Raw genomic sequence first — 25,748 nt, 5'->3', positions numbered from 1 at the left:
AGGCCCCAATTTGAAGTGAAAAAAAAAAAAATATATGTGTATATATATATATATATATATATATATATATATATATATATATATAAAGCAGGTGGTATGCTACCTACAATCACCCATTAGCTGCTTAACTACAACTCCAAGCATCTCTTCTTTGGCTGAATTCTTTCATAGATATACTCAAAATATCAACGCAATATTATCCTCTGAGCTATTAATATCCTTATCCCAGCAGGGGACTCCCTGCAAAGATTGAAGCCCCAGGCATCCCCTACAGCAATGCAAGGGATTGGTAGGATATAAGCAGCTATGAGATACTGGATCGGGCATCCCTTTCTACATTGGTCATTAGTAGCACATTGCTGTGATAATGGTTCAAAATGAATTAATCCAGTACATGCCAAAAAAAGCTCTAAATGAATGCAAGTTTTCAACTTGAATTAAAATTTTGAGTTCTGCAGCTTTTAGACAGTGCAAGTACAAGATGTAAGGGATAGAGGGGATTGTACATCTGGATCTATTGTTGCCAGCATCCTTACTCCCACCTGGTCTTAGCTCAGCCCCATCTGCTAGACGAGTGTCCCCCTGAGAGGTGCATGCCGCACCCCCTTTAAATGCAGCACATAAAAAGGCAGAGCAGATGCAGCTTTCAAATGGCCACATGGTGGAGCCGGAACCTTGCATAGACCAGAGCCTGCTCTGCTCTCTCAGCTGCCTTAACCCTTCTGAGCCCTGAAGTCCTGTAACAATCCCAGGAAGAAGTAAATAAATAAAGCAGCATGCTAGAGTGTGTATGAGAAGCCCTTGTTTATATCACACAGCAGGCTCCTGTCACTGTACACATGGCTTTTCACAGCTCAAGCCCCAGTTGCAGTGACAGCAGCAGTGTCACCTGCAGGAGTAGCATTCAGCAGTATGGGCCAGAAAACCACCCAAACTTGTCCCCAACTGGCCACCTGCTGGTAGCAGTGTTCCTAGGAGTTATTGGAAGTTTGGGTTTTTTCAATAACCTTCTGGTGCTGATACTTTTTTGCCAATACAAAGCCCTGCGCTCCCCAATTAACTTGCTCCTGATGAACATCTCTCTGAGTGACCTGATGGTCTGCATCCTTGGGACACCATTCAGCTTTGCAGCCAGCACACAGGGACGCTGGCTCATAGGAGAAACTGGCTGCATCTGGTATGGATTCATCAACACGCTTTTTGGTGAGTTTCCCTATATTTAATCAATTTTACTTATTCATGATGTGCTTTCCCAAGAGAGCGCAAGCCACAGCATGCACGGAACAAGACCACGAGGCAGGGAACTGCATACAATAACTCATCAGGCATGCAGGCATTTGTGTGTGTAGTGCTGAGTGTACATTGTGCTTGGCAGTGGAAATAATACAAATAAAGGCACAGTGGCAGAGACTGGTCTTGTGAAGGTTTTACAGGTTAGAGGGGCAATTGCTAAGATATACAGCTGCACTATGTGGGTTGTTTGACTCAGGATGAATGGATTTTGCTATAGCTGGGGATTTACATAATATTAATGTCACAGAATAAATACTTTGGAGTACAGAGTTTGGAGATCTTTAAACGTTCTTTAACTGAAAGAAATGTAAAGGGCAAGTCAACCCCAACCTGATAAAAGAAAACATCATTCTAAGCAACTTTGCAATATACATTCATTACATATTTTCTATGGTTTTCAATTTATTTGTATATGTATTAGTATTGAAAGCAGCGTTTGTCGGTCCCTTTCTATTCTCTGCCTTGATGGCTCAGACTGTTGATACAATGTAAGACAAGGCAGCTGATTAACAGACCTGACTTTGCTGGGGAACCAAGACTTTAGCAAAATTGTTTAAAAAGTAACAAGTAAAACGTAACAAGCCAGCGTTAAGCAAATGCTGCTTTTTTTTTTTTTTTTACAAATAACTTTAAAAGTACTGGACATTTTTAATGAATCTATATTGGAAAGTTGCTTAGAATTATGTTTTCTTTTATTAGGCAAATTTTTATTTTGGGGTTGACTTGCCCTTTAAGACAGATAAAGAAAATATGCCAAAATGCTAAAAGCACCACCTAAACTTATATAACTTACTTATTCAACTTCCAGAGAGTAAGGAAAGAGACACATGGGGGCAGATTTACTAAAGGGCGAATTGTCGCCAGCGTCCGCTTCGCACACATCACACCACTTCGCTACCACTACGCTAATTCACTAATATGCGAAGTTGCACCCTGGGCGCCTAATGCTGGTGAGTTTTCTCTAGCGTTACTTCGGCAGTACGAGCATTTTATAGCAAAGATGCGCCAGCGTTCCTTTGTGCCTATAGGAAATTCGCTAGTGATCTTGCACGTATGTCAATTTGCATGCGGCTGGTAATTTAAAGGTGTATGAAGGTCTTTATCATAAATGTTGGTGCAAATGCTTGAAGTTACCACTTTTTCTTATACATCTCCAAGGAACCTTAATAAAGACAAGAGAGTTAATATAATGCCCTACACATGAGCCCACTGTAAAATTAATGTTCCATATATTATAAAATGTCTGGAGAAAACTGGTTACCCAAAAAAAGTTTGTCAGCCAAAAAAAGTTTAAGTCAGGACTTTAGCAGGCAATTCCGCTTCAAAAAAATTAAAATTTTCGGCTCACTGGATATGATGTAAGTGACAGAAGATTGAGGAAGATCTAGCTGCTTTATAGCACTTCGATTGGTCTGAGGGGCAAAGGCAACTCTGGCGAAAGAGGTAACGTTCAGTAAAATTCGCATTTTAGTGAATTATTGGAGTAACGTCCATTGCCGAAAAGCGAAAAGTCGGGGTATGAATCACCACTAGCGACTGTCCCGTTCACTAGCGAATTGGCGGCTGCGGGTTGCAACGCTGGTAAAAAGCCGCTAGCGTTAGCCACTTACCTCTATAGTAAATCTGCCCCATGGTGTCTAAGCTTAGTGCATTTGTATGAATACTTTCACAGTTGCACAGGTAGATGAGTACACAATGCCAGGGAGATACACTTCCTGACCCCACTGATTTGCAGTGTAACTATCCAGAAACTTTGCACTACTGGAAGGAAACAAGGAATGTGCACGTTTACAAACACACACACCCAGAAAGTTGTGACACTTACAAATTCAACAAAATAACGCGCACACAGCAAATTTTGTGTATACACATGAAACATGAAACATTAGATGTTTTTGGTGCTTCCAAACATGCAGAATTTATTTATCGGACACTCCAAAGGCACTGCTTGTGCTTCACACACTGTCTAAAAAGTTACACAAAATAGCATAGTCTTCAAACAAATGATGGAATATTGTTATCTGTACTCCTGCAGTCCTAACGAAGAATAGAGTTAAACTTTATTAAAACAACATTGTTCTCCAACACATTTTGAACAACTCAGGTTACCTTCAGAGGGACTTTTTTTGTTTTGCCTTTGACAATGCCTATGATGGTAGAATGTTTTGGGGATAAATGTTGTTTCACCTCTTTTTTTTAACAGTGCCCTGCCTAGAGCTATATTTTGGCTATATAAATCATGTTTCAGGTACCAATCTGGCAGCCAGGACTCAGTTGTAATGTAAGTGAGGTGTGCCATTCCTCTCTTTATTCCTATGCTCAGTTTATGTTTATTATGTCAGGGTTAGGGATGTCGCGGACTGTTCGCCCGCGAACTAATTCGCGCGAACATCGACTATTCGCGTTCGGCGAATGTTCGCGAACGTCGCGCGACATTCGCCAATTTGGGTTCGCCTTAGCTGGCGCTTATTTTTGCCCTCTCACCCCAGACCAGCAGATACATGGCAGCCAATCAGGAAGCTCTCCCTCCTGGACCACCCCCACACCCCCTGGACCACTCCCCTTCCATATATAAACTGAAGCCCTGCAGAGTTTTTTCATTCTGCCTGTGTGTGCTTGGAAGAGCTAGTGTAGGGAGAGAGCTGTTAGTGATTTGAGGGACAGTTGATAGTAACTTTGCTGGCTAGTAATCTACTTGATACTGCTCTGTATTGTAGGGACAGAACTCTGCAGGGATTTGAGGGACATTTTAGGTTAGGTAGCTTTGCTGGCTAGTAATCTACCTTCTACTGCAGTGCTCTGTATGTAGCTGCTGTGGGCAGCTGTCCTGCTGCTGATCTCTCATCTGCATCTGTTCTTCAAACAACTGCCACCTAGCTGTCTAAATATCAATAATAATACCGTCTCCAGAAACACCACCCGAGTGACGTTTTTCAAGCAGCAATAATATATTCCGTATCCAACGGCTGTAGTGTATACGTTGACCTTGCAGGCATTATTTGCCCAGTCTTTAACCAAGTGCCACCTAGCTGTGTGAGCTTGTTCACATTCTGTCTAAATATCAATACTAATACCGTCTCCAGAAACACCACCTGAGTGACGTTTTCCAAGCAGCAATAATATATTCCGTATCCACTGCTGTAGTGTATACGTTGACCTTGCAGGCATTGTTTCAATTTGTTTGCCCAGTGTGTTCTTCAAACAACTGCCACCTAGCTGTGTGAGCTTTTTCACATTCTGTCTAAATATCAATAATAATACCGTCTCCAGAAACACCACCTGAGTGACGTTTTCCAAGCAGCAATAATATATTCCGTATCCACTGCTGTAGTGTATACGTTGCCCTTGCAGGCATTGTTTGCCCAGTCTTTAACCAAGTGCCACCTAGCTGTGTGAGCTTTTTCACATTCCGTGTCCAGAAACATCACCTGAGTGACGTAGTGTGATTTCTGCCCTTTACAGCACAAAACGCAGCGCTGTGTCAACAATGGATTTTTCAGATACATTTTTGCCCTTGATCCCCCTCTGGCATGCCACTGTCCAGGTCGTTGCACCCTTTAAACAACTTTAAAATCATTTTTCTGGCCAGAAATGTCTTTTCTAGCTTTTAAAATTCGCCTTCCCATTGAAGTCTATGGGGTTCGCGACGTTCGCGAACTATTCGCATGTTTTGTCGCAAGTTGCCTTTTAAGACATGCTCACTGGGTGGCATCAGGGACCTAAAAGTCAAGGTAATCGAAAAAGTAAAAATACCCAATAGGGGAGGGGATGTTATCCATGGATTAAATCTTAGAGAGGCCTTCTGGATTCTCAAATTGGATACCAGAATTCCTAATGGTCTTAACTCTAAACACGATATTAGTTATCTATACTAGACTTGTCACCTTTATAAGGTCCAGAGCTGAGTAGAAGCTAATCTCTACCTGTCTTCCATCTCTCACTTTTCTCCCATCCCCTCCCCTCTCCCTCCCCCCCTCCCCCTCCTCTTCATGACCTTAAATCAACGTCAAACCGAATTAGACCGTGATACACAAGAAATGTATATTTACAGTTTGTTTGGGTTTTTAACTTTTTTAACAGTATTACCACGCAAGACGTTTTAGAGATATTTAAATAAAAAAATAATATGTTTTTATTGAGTACCCACTAGGGGTCACTGTTATTTTTTGTATAAAATGTGGCTGTTTGGTATGCACTGTTACCTATGACTAAGGGATTAATTCCCGAAACGCGTCAGGATATACAGCAGCAATAAATCTTTTCCAGAAGTGCCGTCTATTTGTTCCTGAACCTATTGTATGTTTAGCAGTCGGATACTGCTTGACAGAGCACCTGGAAGAGTACCTGTGGGGAGTAGTAGCGGTCCTTTTTTCCTTGTTTCCTATCTTCTTACTCACAGCAGTGAATGCACTGTTACGACCTATAAGATATAGTCATTTGACAGTATATTTTATTATCTGCATTAGGCAGAAAGGAGAAGGGGAAAGTATTTGGAACCTGTGCCTCTGGGGGATTTAACATGCCACAATCCTGCATGTTATCCAACAGTGTTACTGCTTTAAATAATCGATTTATTGTTGGCTGTGAATATACAATAATCACACAGAGATTTATTTAAAGGTCTTTCCTCAAATTCAGGCCTGGATTTGTGGAAAGGCCACCTAGGCCCGGGCCTAGGGCGCAGCATTTTAAGGGGGCGGCATGCTGCCGAACCACACCCAGATTAATTCAAAAACACTGGGGATGTGCTGGAGCTACAATAAATTTCCCGTGCACCGATCCGTATTGCTCCAGTCCAGATGATGAAAGGGGGCAACGAACGGCAGTGTGCCTAGGGGCGCCCACTATGTAAATCCGGCCCTGCTCAAATTATTGCTTAACTGTCTAAAAAAAAAACCTCACTATAACTTCTGATTGGTTGCTAATAATTACTCTTAAAAGAAGTCTATGGGGGAATGTAATATGTTTCGCTAGTGCAAGGACGTTTGCGTCCTTCTTTGACCTTTTTTGCACCAGAATATTTAACAAAACTCCAGAGCAGGTGTTAATGCTAAAGCTTTGCTTAGCTAAAATGTGCAAAGTAATGTTCGCCAGTGACTGATTTTACATTGAGAGCAGTGCTTAAGATGCCATTTTAAATAATGCTTGCAACTTTTAATTACATTCCCCCTGATGTGTTTGGGAATTATCCCCTTACAGCTTTACACCACTGCAGACTGGACAGAGAGTAGATGGCACCAAAATCTGGGTACTGAAAGCATTACATTATTTTGCTAAAATGAGTGCTCCAATGTGGCAGACAACAGTGGCGGAACTACCGGGGGAGCAGGGGGTGCAAGCGGGCCAGGGCCCCCCGGCAGACCGCGCAAATGCGGCCAAATGCGGCCGTTCGGAGGGGGGCGGGCTCGGCTGTGTGTCATGCACCAGGGCCCGCCCCCCTCTAGTGACGCTTCTGGCAGACAATGTCATAGTGCTATATAAGCATGTGTACATTTTGAATTAGATTGACTCACTGGAGAACTCAACATTTATTCCCATCTTAGAAGTTCTTTACTGAACAAAAAAGGGAGAACATGCTGAGAAAGTGAGAAAGTAGCACAGTTTCAAAGAGACAAGTACAGATGAGTATGGAGTACACAGTAGGTGGAAAACTGTGAAGCTATTACAGGAAATGACCTGTTATCCAGAATGCTCAGGACCTGGGGTTTTCCAGAGAAGGAGTAATTTGGATCTACATACATTAAGTAAGTAGTCTTCCCACACCTGTGCTTTGTACTTTGAGAAGTAGCATTTGAATGTGGGTTTATATAAAAGCAGGATGATAGTAGATTGATTGCCAGAGGCACTGACAGCAATAGATTATAACACACAAGATAGACAAATATGACTTGCCAAAGCAAACTATCAAGCTCAATTAGAATCAAATGAGAGGAGGGTAGTCTGGAGTCATTGAGGTTTGCATTAGAAAATAAAGGAGTAGATTTTAACAGAAGATATTTCTTTTGCTTTTCAAATGAAGAAAAGGTCAGAGAGGAGGTTGTCCGTGTATTGTGTATGTGCTTGAGTTTGCCCATTGAATGAGATCAAAGAGAAAGTGAAAAATAAAAAACCCAAGTTGGATCATTACTGTGACAGCAAAAGTCACCTCGAATGAGGAATGTCAATGAATAGGAAGAAAGAGAGCCAGACCTTGGCATTGCCCTTCTTTTATGCTTGGGATAATGTTAGATCTATCTTAGTCATTTAGCCATCCCCATGAATTACCCATGCATTATCCCTCGCCACTTCTGCAGCTGCGACTTTTATACTCTGTGTTTGTAAAATAACAACTTGTCTGATTAAAAGCTTATCACAATGGCACAAACCACTGTTTTTCCTACAGCAGCTCATACTTAACATGAATTAACCATTCATTGCTGGTTTCATCAAAATATCTGTTTAGCAATAAGTTCAATCAGTGCCTGTTTCTTAAAGGGACCTTAACATCCACATGATTTCACAGGGCAGAATTGGTTGCATTACCTATATTGAACAGATTTTAGATTGGTAATTTCAGCTCCTCAAACACATAGCAATTGTTTGACCTTTTTAGTGATCACAGTGTAGAAAATCTGACCTCCCATTGTCAAAGGAGAAAAGGTTAATCACAAACTGAAGGCTATTATCAGGCTTACCGGAGTCTGGAACCAATAAGCTGATGGAAGGCCGCTCTTACAGTACCCCACGAGGTGTATCCTCAATATGCACAGAGGAGAAACTTGTAGGGGAAGGTATGAGAGCCGCAATAATGATGAAAAAATGAAGGACGACTCTCTCACTGTAGAGAAGAAGTAGAATGGTCAGGCAGGCCGAGTCAGGGATGGTAGAAATCAGCGTAGTCGGGGACAGGCAAGGTCAAATCCAGAATGTAGCTGAGTTCCAGGCGTCAAAACAGGAAGGAGGTTCAATAGACGTGGTCAGGAAGTTCCGGAGTCAAACACAATCAAGATTATTCCAAAAAGTTTTAAGTATTAGCCAAGACGATGTCTGAGGACAGTCCTGAACTAAAAGGCAGGTTTAAATAGGCCTCAGCGTCCAATGGCGACGCCTTGCGTCAGCGTCAACGTCACGACGCTGGCGTCGAATGTGGACGCGATGCGTCACGCCGTTACGTTGGTTCTGGACGCGCTGCGTCACGACGTGGATTCTGTCGTCCGCGCCGAAGAGTAGCGCCAGCACCCTTGGACTCCTGACATTGCCCCCCCTTAGGTGCGGCCTCTGGACGCGACCATAAGCAGTTTTACCAGAATTCCGTGACTGAAAAATCCTCACAAGTCTAGGAGCATGAACATTAGCCGCTGGTTCCCACGAATTTTCTTTGGGACCAAATCCTTTCCTACTTGATCAGATACTGTAGCTTGCCCCCTCTGCGCCTTGAATTCACGATGGACTCTACTTCGAACTCCACATGATCCTTCACAAGAACTGGATCTGGAGTAGAATTTCCCCGACCAGGAAATTGGTTTGAAACCATCGGTTTCAACAGAGCGGAATGGAATACTGGGTGTATACGGAACGACTCAGGCAACCGCAACTTATAGGCCACTGGGTTAATCTGCTGAAGTATCTCAAAGGGCCCCACAAAACATTGCGCTAATTTTTGTGAAGGACAGTTCAGTCTCAAATTCTGAGTCGACAGCCACACCTTGTCTCCGACACTAAACTCCGGATCTGGATTCCTCTTTCTGTCAGCAAAATACTTGATATTAGTTTGCGCTTTTAGCAGATTCTGAAGTAGAATCTCCATATTTGATTCCAACAAGGTAAGTCTTTCTTGTGCAGCAGGTACAAATTCCTCCTTTAATAACCCAGGAATCATGGAAGGGTGATAGCCAAAATTAGCATAGAAAGGAGTTTGTTTAGTAGATGAGTGCATAGAATTATTATAAGCAAACTCCGCCATAGGTAAGAGCTCAACCCAGTTATCCTGAAGAAAACAAGAAAAACACCTCAAATACTGCTCCAGTGTCTGGTTGGTTCTTTCAGTCTGACCATTTGTCTGTGGATGATATCCAGATGAAAAAGACAACTTAATTTGTAACCCACTACACAGGGCCCTCCAAAATTTTGAGGTGAACTGGACACCCCGGTCAGACACTATATCCTTTGGTAGTCCGTGTAAACGCACCACTTCTTTAATAAAAGTAGTCGCTGTTTCTGCTGCAGTTGGAACTCCAGGCAGAGCAACAAAATGAGCCCACTTGGTCAAGCGATCCAAGACCACAAATATAACTGAGCAACCTTTGGAAGGTGGAAGATCAGTAATGAAGTCCATAGAGATGGAAGCCCACGGACGATTTGGAATAGGTAATGGTTGAAGCAGACCAATTGGTCTCAAGGTAGAGGTCTTACAACGGGCGCAAGTGTCACAAGATCGAATAAATCTAGAACAGTCGCTACCCAATTTTGGCCACCAAAAATGTTGTTGTGCAAGATCTAAGTTTTTGTAACCCAAAATGTCCAGCCAAAGGGGAATCATGAATAGCTTTTAAAGCCTCAGTCCTTAAAGGTGCAGGAACAAATAATCTCTCCCCAAGGAAATAAAGACCTTCTTGGAAATGTAAGGAAACATTTGCTGGAGGGAGATCAACTTTAGACCTTTCTTGAATCCTATGCAAAAGTGAGGATTGAAATAGTAAGAAGCTGTTAGCTGGAAGAATAGTTTCAGGAGACTTGACCGAAGGAACCTCTTGAGAAAACATGTGAGACAATGCGTCAGCCTTATTGTTCTTTGAGCCAGGACGGAAAGTAATATGAAGTTGAAATCGTGAAAAGAAAAGGGCCCATCTTGCTTGTCTAGGTCTCAACGTCTTGGCAGTTCATAAATACTCAAGGTTCTTATGATCTGTGTACACCAAGATAGGATGAAGTGCGCCTTCCAAAAAATGTCTCCATTCTTCCAAAGCTAATTTGATAGCTAACAGTTCTCTATCTCCCACACCATAATTGCACTCCGAACTTGATAGCTTCTTTGAAAAGAAAGCAACTGGATGAAGAAGGTTTTGGGCTCCCGATCGTTGGGATAACACTGCTCCCGCAGCCACTTCTGAAGCATCAACCTCCAGCACGAATGGTTGAGAGGGATCAGGATGCGCCAAAATAGGAGCCCTCGTGAAACTCTTCTTTAACGTGTCAAATGCCTCCTGGGCTTGAGAAGACCACTCGAATCTGGAACACTTCTTTGTTAAATCAGTGATTGGTCGAATAATCTTTGAAAAGTTCTTAATAAATTTGCGGTAAAAGTTCGAAAACCCCACAAATCTTTGTACAGTTTTGCGATTTGTGGGAATAGGCCAATCCAGAACCGCAGACAATTTCTGGGGATCCATGATGATTCCATTAACAGAAATGATGAATCCAAGGAATTCAATTGTGTCTTTTTCAAATTCACATTTCTCGGCTTTAGCCACCAAATTATGAAGGCATAAACGGCGGAACACTTCTCGCATATGACACCGGTGCTCTTCTAACGACGAGGAAAACACCAAGATATCATCGAGATAAGCCACCACATATATGTCTAGGATATCCCTGAAAATATAGTTGACGAAGTGTTGAAAAGTTGCCGGCGCATTGCATAGACCAAACGGCATTACGAGGTATTCAAAATGTCCGTATCTGGTTCGAAACGCCGTCTTCCACTCATCCCCCTTCCTAATTCGTATAAGATTATAAGCTCCCCTCAAATCCAATTTAGAGAATACTATAGCAGAGCAAAATCTTTGAAATAGTTCATGGATTAAGGGAAGAGGGTAGCGGTTCTTGATGGTCACTTTATTGAGCTCCCTATAGTCTATGCAAGGCCGTAGGGAATGATCTTTTTTCTCCACAAAAAAGATTCCTGTTCCAGCAGGTGATGTGGATGGTCTGATAAAACCTTTTCTCAAGTTCTCATTAATATATTCCAGAAGTACTCCAAGCTCTCTTTCCGAAAGAGGAAAGATGCGCCCAAACGGTATAGGAGAACCGGGCAGCAGATCGATTGGACAGTCATACGCACTATGAGGTGGAAGGATGTCCGCACCTTTCTCATTGAAGATATCCAAAAATTCATGGTAAACTGAGGGCACTGTTGAAAAGAGTTCTTGTTATACCGTAGTACATGCCACCGTTCTGGGACGAACCTGAGAACGAAAACAATTCTGAAGACAATACGGAGAGGAAAAGGTTACAGTTCCTAATGACCAATCAATCACGGGATTGTGTGCTTTTAACCAAGGTAATCCAATAATAATTGGAAACAAAGGAGAGGAAACCACATCAAAACGAATAAACTCATAATGTTCATAATTTATTGAAGAAAATAAAGGTGAAGTCTCCAAAGTAACGGGGCCAGAACTAAGTGGAGAGCCATCGGCCATTTTAATAAGGATTGGTTGAGACTTAGTTAATAACGGCACTTCATGGGTCTCTGTGAAGGTTGCATCCATGAAACAACTGCTAGCACCCAAATCAAGGATTGCCGCTACTTGTAAAAGGTTTTTTCCCCACTGTAATGACATAAATAGAGAGATATGGGCACTTGAAAATTGAAGTTGAGACTTAAATTCAGACTTGAACGAAAGGATTACCCTCAGGTCGGACAGGACAGGAACGCAGGAGATGATCTGCGGAACCACAGTATAGGCAAAGATTAAGGTGCCGTCTTCTCAATTTCTCTTCAGGAGACAAGCCTGGACGGATTAACCCCAACTGCATAGGTTCTGCCTCAGGAAATGAAGAAGCACCGGAAATAGTCGGAGGAGCTTTGGGCATGAACCAAGAGACTTGGGGGGGATAACTTTTCCACCCGACGTTCCCTCAGTCGTCGGTCAATTTGAATGGACAACTGAATCAGCTCCTCGAGACTGTCAGGTACTCCTGTTCTAGCCAACTCATCTTTCAGTTGAACAGAGAGACCAAAGCGGTAATGGTGCCTCAAAGCTGATTCGTTCCATGAGGTATCAACAGCCCACCTACGAAACTTGGCCGCATAGTCCTCTACTGGCCTCTTTCCTTGAGTCAAATATTGTATAGCAGTTTCAGCTGTAGTAGGCCTCTGTGGATCGTCATATAAAAAGGCCATGGTGGCAAAGAAAGTCTTAGCATCAGCCAGGAGAGGATGGGCCCAAACGATGGGCCCAAATCTGGGGTTCCCCGAGAGGAAGGAAATTAATGCTCCCACCTTAGTATGTTCATCGTGGTACGTCCTTGGCTGGAGTGAAAACAAGAGCCTACAACTGTTCCAGAATGTACGAAATTGACTACGGTCACCAGAAAACTTCTCCGGCAGCGCTATCTTTGGTTCTGGGGGAGGTGTCCCCAAAGCTGCCTGTGTCGAAGTGGTACCGGATGTAGAGGGCGAAGCAGTAACTGGAGCGGTAGGATGTAGTTCAGAAAGCCGGGCTTGTACATGATATTCACCCTGAAGATCTTGTACGGCTCGTGTGAGGGCCGCGATCTGCTGAGATAAAGTCTCTAAAGCTGTGGCTTCCCCAGCTGGTTCCAATCTGCTTGGCTCAGACATACTATCAGGCTTACCGGAGTCTGGAACCAATTAGCTGATGGAAGGCCGCTCTTACAGTACCCCACGAGGTGTATCCTCAATATGCACAGAGGAGAAACTTCTAGGGGAAGGTATGAGAGCCGCAATAATGATGAAAAACTGAAGGACGACTCTCTCACCGTAGAGAAGAAGTAGAATGGTCAGGCAGGCCGAGTCAGGGATGGTAGAAATCAGCGTAGTCGGGGACAGGCAAGGTCAAAACCAGAATGTAGCAGAGTTCCAGGCGTCAAAACAGGAAGGAGGTTCAATAGACGTGGTCAGGAAGTTCTGGAGTCAAACACAATCAAGATTATTCCAAAAAGTTTTAAGTATTAGCCAAGACGATGTCTGAGCAAAGGCCTGAACTAAAAGGCAGGTTTAAATAGGCCTCAGCGTCAACGTCACGACGCCGGCGTTGAATGCGGACGCGATGCGTCACGCCTTTACGTCGGATCCGGACGCGCTGCCTCACGACGTGGGTTCTGTCGTCCGTGCCGAAGAGTAGTGCCAGCCCCCTTGGACTCCTGACAGCTATAATTCATTAAGGAGTATGTTCCCTATTTACTTGTTGGATAAGATAGTCTGGGTAACTCATCGGAAGGTGGCAAAAACCATTCATAATGAAAAGATCTACTGTATTGTGCAGTTATAGTAATATTAAATGAGAAAAAACAGTTTGGACTTGCTCATCTTGCCCTATGGTGTATACATAAAAGTAATTGGTGCTACTTGTTTCTCCCTTTTGTTGTAAACAACCTTATTTCCAGTCAAGCTCTTGTTCTTGATCTGCTTGCTGTATTATTTATGCTTAGTTCCCATAAAATGTCTCTGTGCTGTTTTTCTACTTGTTGTAAGTTCCTTAATCTTTTGTTCCTAGGAACGGTCTCCCTGGTGTCCTTGGCAGTCCTGTCTTATGAGCGATATTGCACAATGCTCCGAAGCACCGAGGCCGATTTGACAAACTATAAAAAAGCCTGGCTTGGAATACTGGTATCTTGGATATACTCGTTGGTTTGGACACTTCCTCCACTTTTTGGATGGAGTAAATATGGGCCAGAAGGACCTGGCACAACCTGCTCTGTTAACTGGCACTCACATGACGCCAATAACATATCTTACATTATCTGCCTCTTTATCTTCTGCCTGGCCTTGCCTTTCGCAGTCATTGTTTACTGTTATGGGAGACTGCTTTTTGCTGTTAAACAGGTAAGAGGAATTGTTGTATTCTACTAAACTCTTTCAAAATGTTCCATTTATTTTCTGACCACAAATGACATATATACGACTGCTGAGAATTTTGTAGTCTTTATGTTTTTAATAGAAATCAATACTTGTACTCACAAAGGTTGCGCTATATTTATAAGAAACTATGGTTAATGCATTGACAGTAGTGATGGGCGAATTTCTCCTGTTTTGGCGAAAAATTTCCAGCGAAATCTGCAAAACGGCGAAAAATTTGCGAAACTTGAATTTTGATGGCCGCGTCAATTCGAGTCTATTTTGATGTTCGAGTCAATGGGCGTTCGAATAGTGTTGACGCCTGATGGTTTTGACGTTAGTGACTTTTCTGACGAGTGTCCAAATTTTTTTGTTGCAAATTTATCCGCTGGCGGCAAAACGTGGATATTCGCCACTAATTCGCGCTTGCCAAATCACTGATTGACAGTGAGACCCCATTCCTTTTATTTTGTATAACTGTTCATCAAACCTTGCACCCATGAAAGAACTTTATATTTGCAGCAACTACAGATTTGCAGACCATTGCAGTGGTGTAACTATAGAAGCATCCATTTTTTAACTTTATTATTTGCAGTCACTGCACGGTGTATACATAAGCGAGTTGGGGGATTTGCTGGGGTGGGTGCAGGGATTATGTGATCGCTGCCCGGGCCCCTCCAAACATTTTTTACTCAGGGGGCTTGGTCGCTGCTAGTTACACCACTGGGCCTTTAGCTGTCAGTTTTACAACATATTATGGGGTAATTTCAACCCACACCCAATGTAGCCCTTCCCAGAGTTGCATTAGGCTTGTAGAGTATCTATCTCTCATCTTCCCACAAGAGTTATACAGTTATTACCGTATATACCCGAGTATAAGCCGAGTTTTTCAGCATCCAAAATGTGCTGAAAAAGTCTATCTTGGCTTATACTCGGGTCAGCGGGCAGTAGCTGGGATTGCAGTCACTTTTAATCATTCCTATACCAACAGTTCACTTGGGGAGAGACTGCAATATCCCACAATGCCCTCTGTTGGTTATATGAAAGAATAACAGTGCGCCCTCTGTTGGTTATATGAAAGAATAACAGTGACTGCAATATCACACAGCGCCATCTGTTGGTTATATGAAAGATTAACAGTGCGCCCTCTGTTGGTTATATGAAAGAATAACAGTGACTGCAATATCACACAGCACCCTCTGTTGGTTATATGAAATAATAACAGTGTGCCCTCTGTTGGTTATATGAAAGAATAACAGTGACTGCAATATCACACAGCGCCCTCTGTTGGTTATATGAAAGAATAACAGTGACTGCAATATCATACAGCGCCCTCTGTTGGTTATACGAAAGATTAACAGTGATGGCAATATCACACAGCACCCTCTGCACATGGTAGTGGGACAATGCACACAGTAATCCGTTTGGCAATTCTCTGTCACCATCAACTTTGCAAAGAAGTCCGGTTGATCGCTGGGGGGGTCGCTTTGGCAGAATGTGCGCTGCTGGGAGACAGGGCTGTAGTTGTGTCTAGGCTTATACTAGAGTCAATAAGTTTTCCCAGTTTTCGTAGGTAAAAATTAGGTACCTCAGCTTATACTCGGGTCGGCTTATACTCGAGTATATACGGTAGTACAAGAGCTCTACAGTACTTCAGCTTGCTGTTTACCCCCCAAACAAATTATACATAATATAAGTTATTATTGGAACAAATGTACAAAACCTGGAGATGTTGGTGGGATGTTCACCTTTGACTTAAAACACAGAACACAATGTGGTAGTGGATTAAATGGTAGAACAAGATCTCTGGGAAACACCAGTATGAAGAAAGATTTGAGGGTCAAGTCTTATAGGAAATCTTTTGGTAAAATGTGATACTTTCACTGGTCAGAAAATCACTGAATAAAACTTATGCACCAAGGAAAAGTCAGTAGAAAAGTTGTTGAATGATAGTTTAAGGTGTCTTGCTGAAGGCTGGTATGGGATGGTACAGGTATGGGACCAGTTATCCAGAATGCTCAGCACCTGTTTTCCGGTTAAAAAAATCTTTCTGTAATTTGGATCCTCATACCTTAAAGCTACTAGAAAATCATTAAATAGACACAATGGTTTTGCCTCCAATTAGGATTATTCTTAGTTTGGATCAAGTACAAGGTACTGTTTTTTTATTATTATTATTAAGAAAAGGGCAATCATTTAAAAAAATTGGATTGTTTGGATAAAATGGAGTCTATGTGAGATGGCCTGTGAGAACGACTGCCTGTGGGGAGTGAACCAGGAACTGGGAACACCAGGGTCATGACAGGGCTAGGAAATAGGGAACTGGTGCAGGGTGTTAGGGAGTATGGGCATTTTTGTTTCCTTGGTTGCTATGGGGATGGGGGAGGCAAGAGGGGATAAAGGAGGAAGCAATTGAAGGGGGTGTTTTTGTTTACCTTGAAGAGCTCCTACCCACCCTCCTCAGAGCACAGGGGTAGCGGTATAGGGGGGTGGTATTAGTATAGTTTTGCAGTGGATGAGGCTCCATGAGGGGGGAGTAATATTGGTATCAAATGTAGGTGTAAAAGGACTTAGGCGTTGGGCCAAAGTGATGGAAGGGGCCTAATGGAAGGGGCAAGAATTACAGAGGAAAGCTGCACCTAGGACAAACAACAGGCGGCCCACTCACTGTTGGGTACAATTGTTTGCAGCCTTCAGTAGGGCCTTCGGAGGTCACAAGAAAGTTAATGGTTAAAAGTTATTTAAATGTAATTGTTTAGATATACCAAATAATGTTGCTATATATGTATGTTGGCCATGATTTATGTGAATTTGTTAATGCACAAGTTGCAGACTTTTTCACCCAAAATATCTCATGTGGTCTGGTGTGTTATCATTAGAAAAGGTGGGAGGAGCTTGGTGTTGTTAGGAGGGGCCCATCAGATTGACTCTGCCCCTTTCAAGTAACAGACTAGGACAAACCCTTTGTATTTATGTGGCAATAGATATTTTTATTTATAATAACCATTGAGGTGTAAACTGCATGAAGTGTCATGAGCTAGCAGAGGTCTCTTTATTACAAAACAACAACATGTGTCATTAGCCCAATAACTTGCAGTAAATCCATGGCAAGGTTGTCAGGTAATTTATTGTATGTATCAAGGTATGGAATGTTTTACATACTGTGTATATGTCTGAAGGTTAAAAAATGCATTTCCATACTATGAGTGCTTCAATCCCTTTACAAATCAGCCCAAGAAAATCAGAAGTACCCAATGCAGTTTAACAATTAGAAACATATTTTTATCTAAGAACAGCAGCTGAATTACTGTCCCAAGTAATTAGTGAATTGAAGAACCATTTACAAATACTTCTATAAATCACAAGAATAGAAACAGTCTTGAAAATACAACTGAGAGGAGACATCCCAGCAAATAATGTATACTCATGCATGGAAGATTTATAGGGGTGGAACATGCCTGCATACAATCTAATCGATCTCCGCTGTTTCATTACATTTCAAAGCTTTGTTTGTACATATGTTTTATTTGGAGTTCTTCCCGTGTGTAATTGTATACAGTAAAAGTCAATATGGCTGTGCAGTCTGCTCTGTATATAGCACCTGTGGACCAGGGGATGAATTCATTCTTTTGCTGGGAGAACCCATCGTTAATTGCTGACTTTGCAAATATTTTGTCTTGTAAGCTCACTTGATTATTGAAAAAACTTGGGAGCTAATATAAACAAACATTACTTAGATTCATTCTGAGCCATAGGCACCGGTGGAATTTAGTTGATAATGCATTAATCTCACTAAACTCAAGAGAATCTTTTTGTAAAACCTGCCACTTAAGGGTAAGTCCACACTGGGCGTTTTGGGGAGATTTGGTCGCCTGGCAACTAATCGCCTCGTTTTTGCGGCGACCAATCTCCCCAAATGCCTTCCCTGACTCTGCGCCGGCTAAAATGAAAAAACATAAATGAAAATCACACGCAGCGATTAGTTTTCCGAAGTCGTCCGAAGTTTGATTGGTCACCGCAAAAACGAGGCGATTAGTCGCCAGGAGACCAAATCTCCCCAAATGCCCAGTGTGGACTTACTCTAAGCAGATGAATTGAATGAATTTTTCTCTTATGAGACTAACCTAATATAGTCCATATGCATTACCTAAATCTCATGTGTTGTGGTCTTTAACACGTATATAATGTATAACTAAAATGTCATTGGAAATATAGAAGTATGGTTCCCTAAACATGTAAGCATAAACGGGGGCAAATAAAATGTGAAAAATAATATAACTATGATATATTATGCAACCCCATTTCTATCCATTCCTTTCAAGGGAATGTGTTAAAATAAGTATCCTTTAAAGACCACATTCTTTAAGATGTGTTCCAACTTGACATGTGCTTGAGTCTCTGACTTCATGGGATGTACAAATATAACTTTTTATACCCAGATCTATTAAAAGAGGACAAAAACCTTCTCCACCTAATCGTTGCTGTACTGCAAATCCCAACTTTAGTCTAGCAATATGGGCTAAACCCTCAAAGCAGAATTGCTAAATAAAATGTTCCAGAGCTCTACAAAGTAGCTGCATTCCAAATAAATCCAAATAAAGTATGGATATAAGGTAATAAGGTATGGATGGATATTTGCTGTAATGAGAATCTTGTCTCTTTCTGTTCTTCACACATGTGATGATCTCTCTGTTATAAGCACCTAAAACACTAGACCCTTATGATTTCTGATTGACTAATATCAATAAGCAATTATTGCACAGTAAACTCATTAAGCTAGATAGCATCAAAATAATTGTCAACATGTTCTTCCTTGGGCTACAATATGTAGGGTTGCAGGAAAGGATTACAACTTGCTTCAATTTGAATTACTTAACAACTTTTAGTGATGGATCAGCTCTTTCAGTGTTGAAAAAGAACTTAAAAATGATAATCAATAGAACTATACAAGTGACACACTGTCTAGGGCGAGGTTTCCCCACCGTTTTTTTCGATATTCAAATGTCAAAACAAGTTTGAGACAACTCAATCATCAATCATCCCGGGGGTGCCAAATATTGGTTCTGATTGGCTATTGGTAGGACACTTATTTGGATTGCAAGCCAACAAGAGTCTCTATTTGGCATTACAAGTTTTTCTATGCAACTAAAGCTAGCCTTCAAGCCATGAATTTAAAAATAAGCACCTGCTTTGAGGCCACTGGGAGCAACAAGGGGTTGGTGAGCAAAATGTTGCTCGTGAGCTGGGATCACTGGTCTAGGGCTACATGAATTTTTTCTATGGTTTTATTTCCGTTGTTTAGTGGGTGCAACACCTGTGCTGGGTTTCAGAGAGCCACTAGGGGTCATTTGCTGACACCCTGGATGCAAGTAAGGATGATGGCATGCAGGAAGATTTGTTGCCCAGGGTTACATCTTTGTTATTGCTGGTGACTCTTGAAAATAACATGCCATAGAATAACACAACAAGATCACCGCACGTTAAAGCTATTATTGTGGCAATCTGGCTGAAGGCATTTTCCTGTGATTAAGCCAGATCAGTTTCTTAATCATCAGGGCCAGATATACCCCCCATGCCCAGCATCATTCTTTCCCCCAAAACTCCTGGAAGCATAACACAGTTGCCATGGCACATTAAACTAAGCATGTGAGGAGAAGAGAAGCAATGCTTAATAAACTACAAGGTAGACAATTGTGCATTTAAAAGTTATAATTTATACATGGGTTCATTTTCCAACCTGAACACAATGCTTCCTCTTCTGGCCTAACTAACAGCCTTCCAGCGTAGAGTCCATATTCCAGTCCATCCAGTAGCAGCTGCACCATCTCCTATATATACCTTAGTGAGAGTCAATCTAGTTGTCTCATCGTATCACCTATGAGCCTATGAGTAAGTGCCCATTGGCACGGAACGCGTTGGGCTATACATGTCCTAATAAAGATTCTTTTACTTTTATAATTATTTTAGCTACTGCATTACTACTATTGGGTCTCTTCTAATCTATTTTGTAATTTTTGAATTTCGGCTACCCTTGGACTGGGTTTTTTTGACAAGACCACATTATTATTATTAATCTTAAAGAATATGATTTCTCACTTGATTCTAGGAGCAGGGACACACACCACCATATTTTGAACTCATTGTATCATTGCCAATGATTTAATCCAAGTATGACTATATATGGATGCAATGCAATTAAATATACTATACTCTGGGCATTGGATTATAAATTTTATAAGATTTAAGCAGGCTTGGGTTTTCCTTTCTATCTCCTTAGGGACAACCAAACATCTATAGAAAGGCAACAATGACCTGGGCCATTTTTCCCTTTCACTAATGTGGCCCTGGTTGTCATCAGTGATACACCTGCAAGACTCATAAACTCCTACCCTAGGGTTAGCATTAACATTGATTGCAAGCAGAATCTTAATGGGAGAGATCAATTAAGTATGCTGAGTTGTTGCATAAAAGTTATATACACTTGTGTGTTTATATGTAACTAAATTAACTTCAATAAAGTGGAAAAGCAATATTATTGATTTAGGCTTCAACAAACATTAGAGGACTATTATTGCAATACTTCAAAGTGGTCGATTTAGAGACAGTGATATTTGGTGTGCGACTAAAAAGTTACAAAAGCAGGGAATGATACCATTTTAATTGGATTTACAATTTGCGCTGCAAGACATGCTTTCAGGAGAACCCCTGTTTTCTTTAGGTTTACTAGTTCTTATCAGGTATATATGGGATAATGTAGCCTAGATGGACGCAAAAACTTAAATGTAAATGTTATATGCAAGAGCCTTTGCCTGTTTATTGGAGCCATAGATGTGACCTATGAGAAAGCAATGCTAAAGGGGAACATAGGGAAATTCAGGGACTAGGCCTCCCTTCATTCCAGGGGACTAGTGATGAGCGAATCTTTTGGCAGCCATGGATTTGCAGAGCAAAGCTAAACTACGGCAACAATTTTCCGTGGGAAAATTTGCTGCAACAAAAAAAAAACACCCTTTGACTTTAATGCATTTGGTCAAAAAAGTTGCCTTAAAAAAAAACAGATATTGACTTGAATGTCTTTGGACAAAAAAGTCACCTTAAAAAAAAAAGCCCACTTTCTTTAATGAATTCGGAGCGAAAAAAATATTGTCCAGCGGAAATTAATTTTTTGACGTCCATTGACTTCAATGCACTTTGAATTTTTTTTGCAGTTTCACAATTTTTTTGCAGTTTCGCAAATTTTTTGGTGAATCTAGACAAATTCGCTCATCACTACAGGGGACCAAGCTGTCTTATCATATGGAAAGAATAGGTCATATCAATGGCATTAATAAAACGACAATGGGTCTTGAATTGCATTATTGTGTATGCAGCTTATATTATTATTGTCCAGGTATCCAAGGAATCCCAGCACCATTTAAAAACACGCTGAAGTGGCTATTTCTATTCAAGTAAGCCAAGTTGCACATAATAGGATACTACAAATAACAGAGGAGTTGTGTCACCATATAGATCTGCTTAGTATCTTTATAAAGGTCACCGAACTACAGATGAGCCACAATAACAAAATACGGCGGGAGGTCCATTATTGCTTATTATACACAAGTATTCGTTTTTTGAGATTAGAAGCAAATGTCAATGTTTTACATGCAAAAGGGAGGGAATTCCCAGCAGTAGAGACTGTGCAGAGCACACGATAATATAAATGTCTGTCTAGTATAAAAAGGATTATAGAATGCATTGCTAACAGGATTAAAATGTTTTTCCTGATAATAGGGAGATCAGTAATTTAAAACATATTTCTGGCAATAAAGGGGTTTAAAGGAGAACTAAAGTTTAACTGAAGAAGTAGGGCAGAAATGTTTCGGGCTTCTATACCAATTTAATGCCCCCACAGCCCTTTAGCAGCAACTGTGCCTCCAAAAATGCCCCATAGTAGCTCCCCATCTTTTTTTTTTTGCTCATTCGCTGCCAGGGGTGCTTCGCTAATGAGGCGAGTTGAGGCTGTCGCCTCAGGCTGCAGTGCCCCACTAGGTACCAGGGGCGGCAAAAATGCTGCTCCTGGTACTTTAAGAGCGAATTTCCGTGGGAGGGGGGGCAGCAGCAACTGCTGCTGCCTCAGGCGGCGGAGGGGCCAGGATCGCCCCTGTTCACTGCACATATTCTGTGCTGCTGTCACTTACTGAGCTTAAGGACTGATGCACAAGATACTGAATGCATATCATATAAATGTCACAATATGGGCTAATTAGTAAAAACAATATGATTATTGGTATATATATACTCAGAAACCAGCACAATTAATATCAGAATTTAATAATCAGCCCTGTAGCATCAGCTTAAATGACAGGCAAACCTCGATTTTGCTTGATGATTATGCTTGATGACCTCCAAGCTTAGCTTCTCAACCGCTGCTCAGAACACACTGAGCATGTGAGTGTCTCAGATACTGTACTCCTAACAAAATCCAACTTTTAGGTTGGTTCAATACGTTAAGTATATAAAATATGGCATTTTTAGCCATATTCATTTTTAGGGTTTAGTTCTATAGCACTGTACATAGCAGAGTTGTGCAATATAGTTGTGTAAACAATATAGAATATAGAAAAATCACACGACAATTTAAAGGCTCTAGGTTGCAGGTTGGTGATCTGACCGAGGAGGCTAAACCCCACATAACATGCTAGAAGGTAAATAATATATTTATGGATTTGGTATTTGTATTATAAATGAATGCCCTAGTATGGCTGGCTCAGCTCAGAGAGTTCAGTTCTGTAGTTAGGGGTCTAAAAGGAAATTGATATTTTGTAGTCTTGTTACAGAACGAGTACTGATACATAAATATCTTGGCGAGGGTGCAAACAGATGCTGCCTGAGCCATTCTTCTAGGTCTGGAGCAGCTGCCTATTACACATTGTGCATAACATCACTCTGCTGTTCACCCTCTATTATTTGAATGGCCCCTATGCACAAAATGAAATAGAGAACCAACGCAATCTGTATTGAAGGACACCATGGGGCATTCACCCTGGGCTTAGAGCCTCAGAAAGGGGCCCTGTGCACCATGGGGCATTCACCCTGGGTTTAGAGCCTCAGAAAGGGGCCCTGTGCAAAAAGCACCCCTAGTAAAAGTAGACATTTTTACATTGTTCTATAAATGGTAAATACTGTATTATTCATATAATGTTCATTGTTCTATCAGCAGAAGTTCATCCATTGCTTCCCTTGTACCCACGACATTCCCATTTGTTTAATGCTGAGCATCTGCAAGCTTCATTTTGTAAATGTGTAATTTAGGATGGCCGTGATCCGGCCAGTGTTGGCCACTACTGATCAAACCCGCGGATTATTTGTAAATATATAATGTTCTATATATTTTCCTTCCTATCAATCATTAACTGGAAGCCAGACATATATCAGGAAAGCTGATAATCCGCTCATGTGAAGACCATATCAGATACAGCCTTCTCCAGATGGGTCTCCAGGGGTTATCTGATCATTTGACCCCAGGCCCACTCTTTAGTCCTCCACTTTTTGCTCCCCATTCTCAAATTCCATCTCTGCTCTTTCCTTATCATGTAGACTACAGTGACACACATATGCCCCATCCACAGCGTAATGTATTCCTTTGAGACAAGTCTCTGGCAGTTTGAACATTGCTAGAATTTATTTCCCTGATAAGCACAGACTGAATTATGTTCCCTCCAAGGGACTCTTAGATTCAAGTACAAGTTTCAAAGCATGCTATTCATCAACATGATTTATTGCAGAAATATATCGGTGATGCTCCAGATTCTCAGTCTGTATGTACGGAATCAGTATGCAAATCCACTGTGGCAATACTGAAGAGTAATTATGAAGAAAAATCCATATATTTTTATTTAAAAAAAGCTTCTGCGTTTTATTACACAGGGACAGAGTATATTCTCTTCCTCTGTTATAGAAATAGCCATAGCAGACCATTTTCTAGGAATAAATTCAGGCATTTATCATCCTACTTTTTATTGCTTCATAAGCAGTTTTTCGTAATAGCCTGGATCTTTGCACTGTCATTTCTATAAGTTTGACTTGCTTATAATTATAACAATGTACATAGGATTCATGAAAATTATTCACTGTTTGGTGAGGTTCCAAGTAGTGGTAGACCAATGCTGAAGTCTTCAGGGCTGGGGAATGGGTTTGGGTCCTACCCTGAATGACATAATCATATGTGTATAAAACATAAATATGGTTTTATGAAAATGTAAATTAATGTGAAATTGTGCTGCATAAGTGGACTGTGGGTAGTGATTAGCCCCCATTAGGCTCTGCATAGACAGGCAGGATTGACTGGTTGGACAAAATGGAAGGGAGGTGAGAGTGAAAATAATAATGTTAATTAGAAAAATACTGATTCAATGCTTGCAAATACACCCTCAAGTCCACTGTTGAGAGTCTGTTTAGTGTTTTATTGGCATGAGCAGGCACCATTTCAATTACTGTATGAGATGGTGGAGAATTTAAGTGGCTTAAAACAGATCTGAACCATAAATGTAAATAAAACAGGAAACACGTATTAAGCAAATAAGGAATGGTCATAATGTGTCACAGAGTGTCCTACATAATACTCAAACTGAAAATTGATTCCTAATTGTGCATACTAAACTAAATATTGCTTTCTGCCTTATAACATGTGGAGGGCAGGGAATGAAGCCTTTTATGATTACAAGATCAAACAGCCAAAAAGGCAATTCTTAAATTTCCCATTCAATTTTTCAATAAAAACGAATAAAGTATGCAGAGGAAGAAGCTCCCTAAACATCACAAGTAATTCCCTAAACTGCCATCTAAACTGACCTGTACAGCTAGCATACACATAACCATCTTCTGATCTCACAAGTGCTCATTGTAAGTTATAGAACAGCTGGAGCCCACAGTGTCACATGTAACGTCTTCTGTTTCTATTACATAGTGTAAAGTGATACTGACATTACTTTGACATATTTGCTAGATTGGGAAAAAGAGGTTGCAATTGTTCTATAAATCATGGCATTTTTGGAGTTACAGTCACTTTAACTCAAGGGTCTGAGTCACTATAAAACATCAAAGATCAACTCTGTGGGAATAAACAGCAGTCCAACTTCCTAAACCACTCAATAAAGCCTCAAGTTGGAATTTTAGGCTGCAATAGTCTCAAAAACATGGCAATTTGAAAAACTGTAGTCTCCAGTCCATTGGGTTTTTGGACTTCACACTGTAACAATGCAACAAATTGTGAAGAATGCCTTTAAAGGAAACGTATAATCACTGGGGGTCAAACTTTAGGCAGTGATTATAATCGCTTAACTGAGACACTGGGAAAAAATCAGCGGCATTGGGTAATTCTGTAGGAGCACCATGTTGCAATATTTTTTCGTTCTTCTCTTTGGCCCCTGGCTAGGAATAGTACAATGGAGTGAAAAGCCACCTTTTCACATCTGATTTTTGCTGTTCACCAGGACTTGGGCAGAAAAGATGAAGAGAAAAATGAAAGAAGGTGGCAATTAATGAGCTCCTACAGAAACAACCTGGTCCGGGGATTTTGTGAACAGGATCACTGGCCCAGGGTTTCAGGTAAGCGATTATAATCATTGGGGGGAGACCTAACATTTGGGCAACCCCATGTAATTATAACCTTCATTCGATAAAGAAGAAATAA

At 41.2% G+C, this 25,748-nt stretch overlaps 1 protein-coding gene across 1 annotated transcript in view; it reads left to right on the top strand.

Moving 5' to 3' along the window:
• Positions 1-672: 672 nt before the first annotated feature.
• Positions 673-25,748, top strand: part of tmtops.2.S (multiple tissue opsin, gene 2 S homeolog) — an 81,977-nt gene continuing 56,901 nt past the window's right edge. Inside the window, exons 1-2 of the mRNA XM_018265858.2 lie at positions 673-1,203; positions 13,734-14,062. Of these exons, the coding sequence (XP_018121347.1) occupies positions 840-1,203; positions 13,734-14,062 (693 nt within the window). The 5' untranslated portion in view covers positions 673-839. The remainder of the gene's footprint in view (positions 1,204-13,733; positions 14,063-25,748) is intronic.

This window comes from Xenopus laevis, chromosome 5S, assembly GCF_017654675.1.
Source record: "Xenopus laevis strain J_2021 chromosome 5S, Xenopus_laevis_v10.1, whole genome shotgun sequence".
Taxonomy (NCBI): domain Eukaryota; kingdom Metazoa; phylum Chordata; class Amphibia; order Anura; family Pipidae; genus Xenopus; species Xenopus laevis.
The sequence above is the reverse complement of the archived record's forward strand: the minus strand, read 5'-3'. Positions and strand labels throughout refer to the sequence as shown.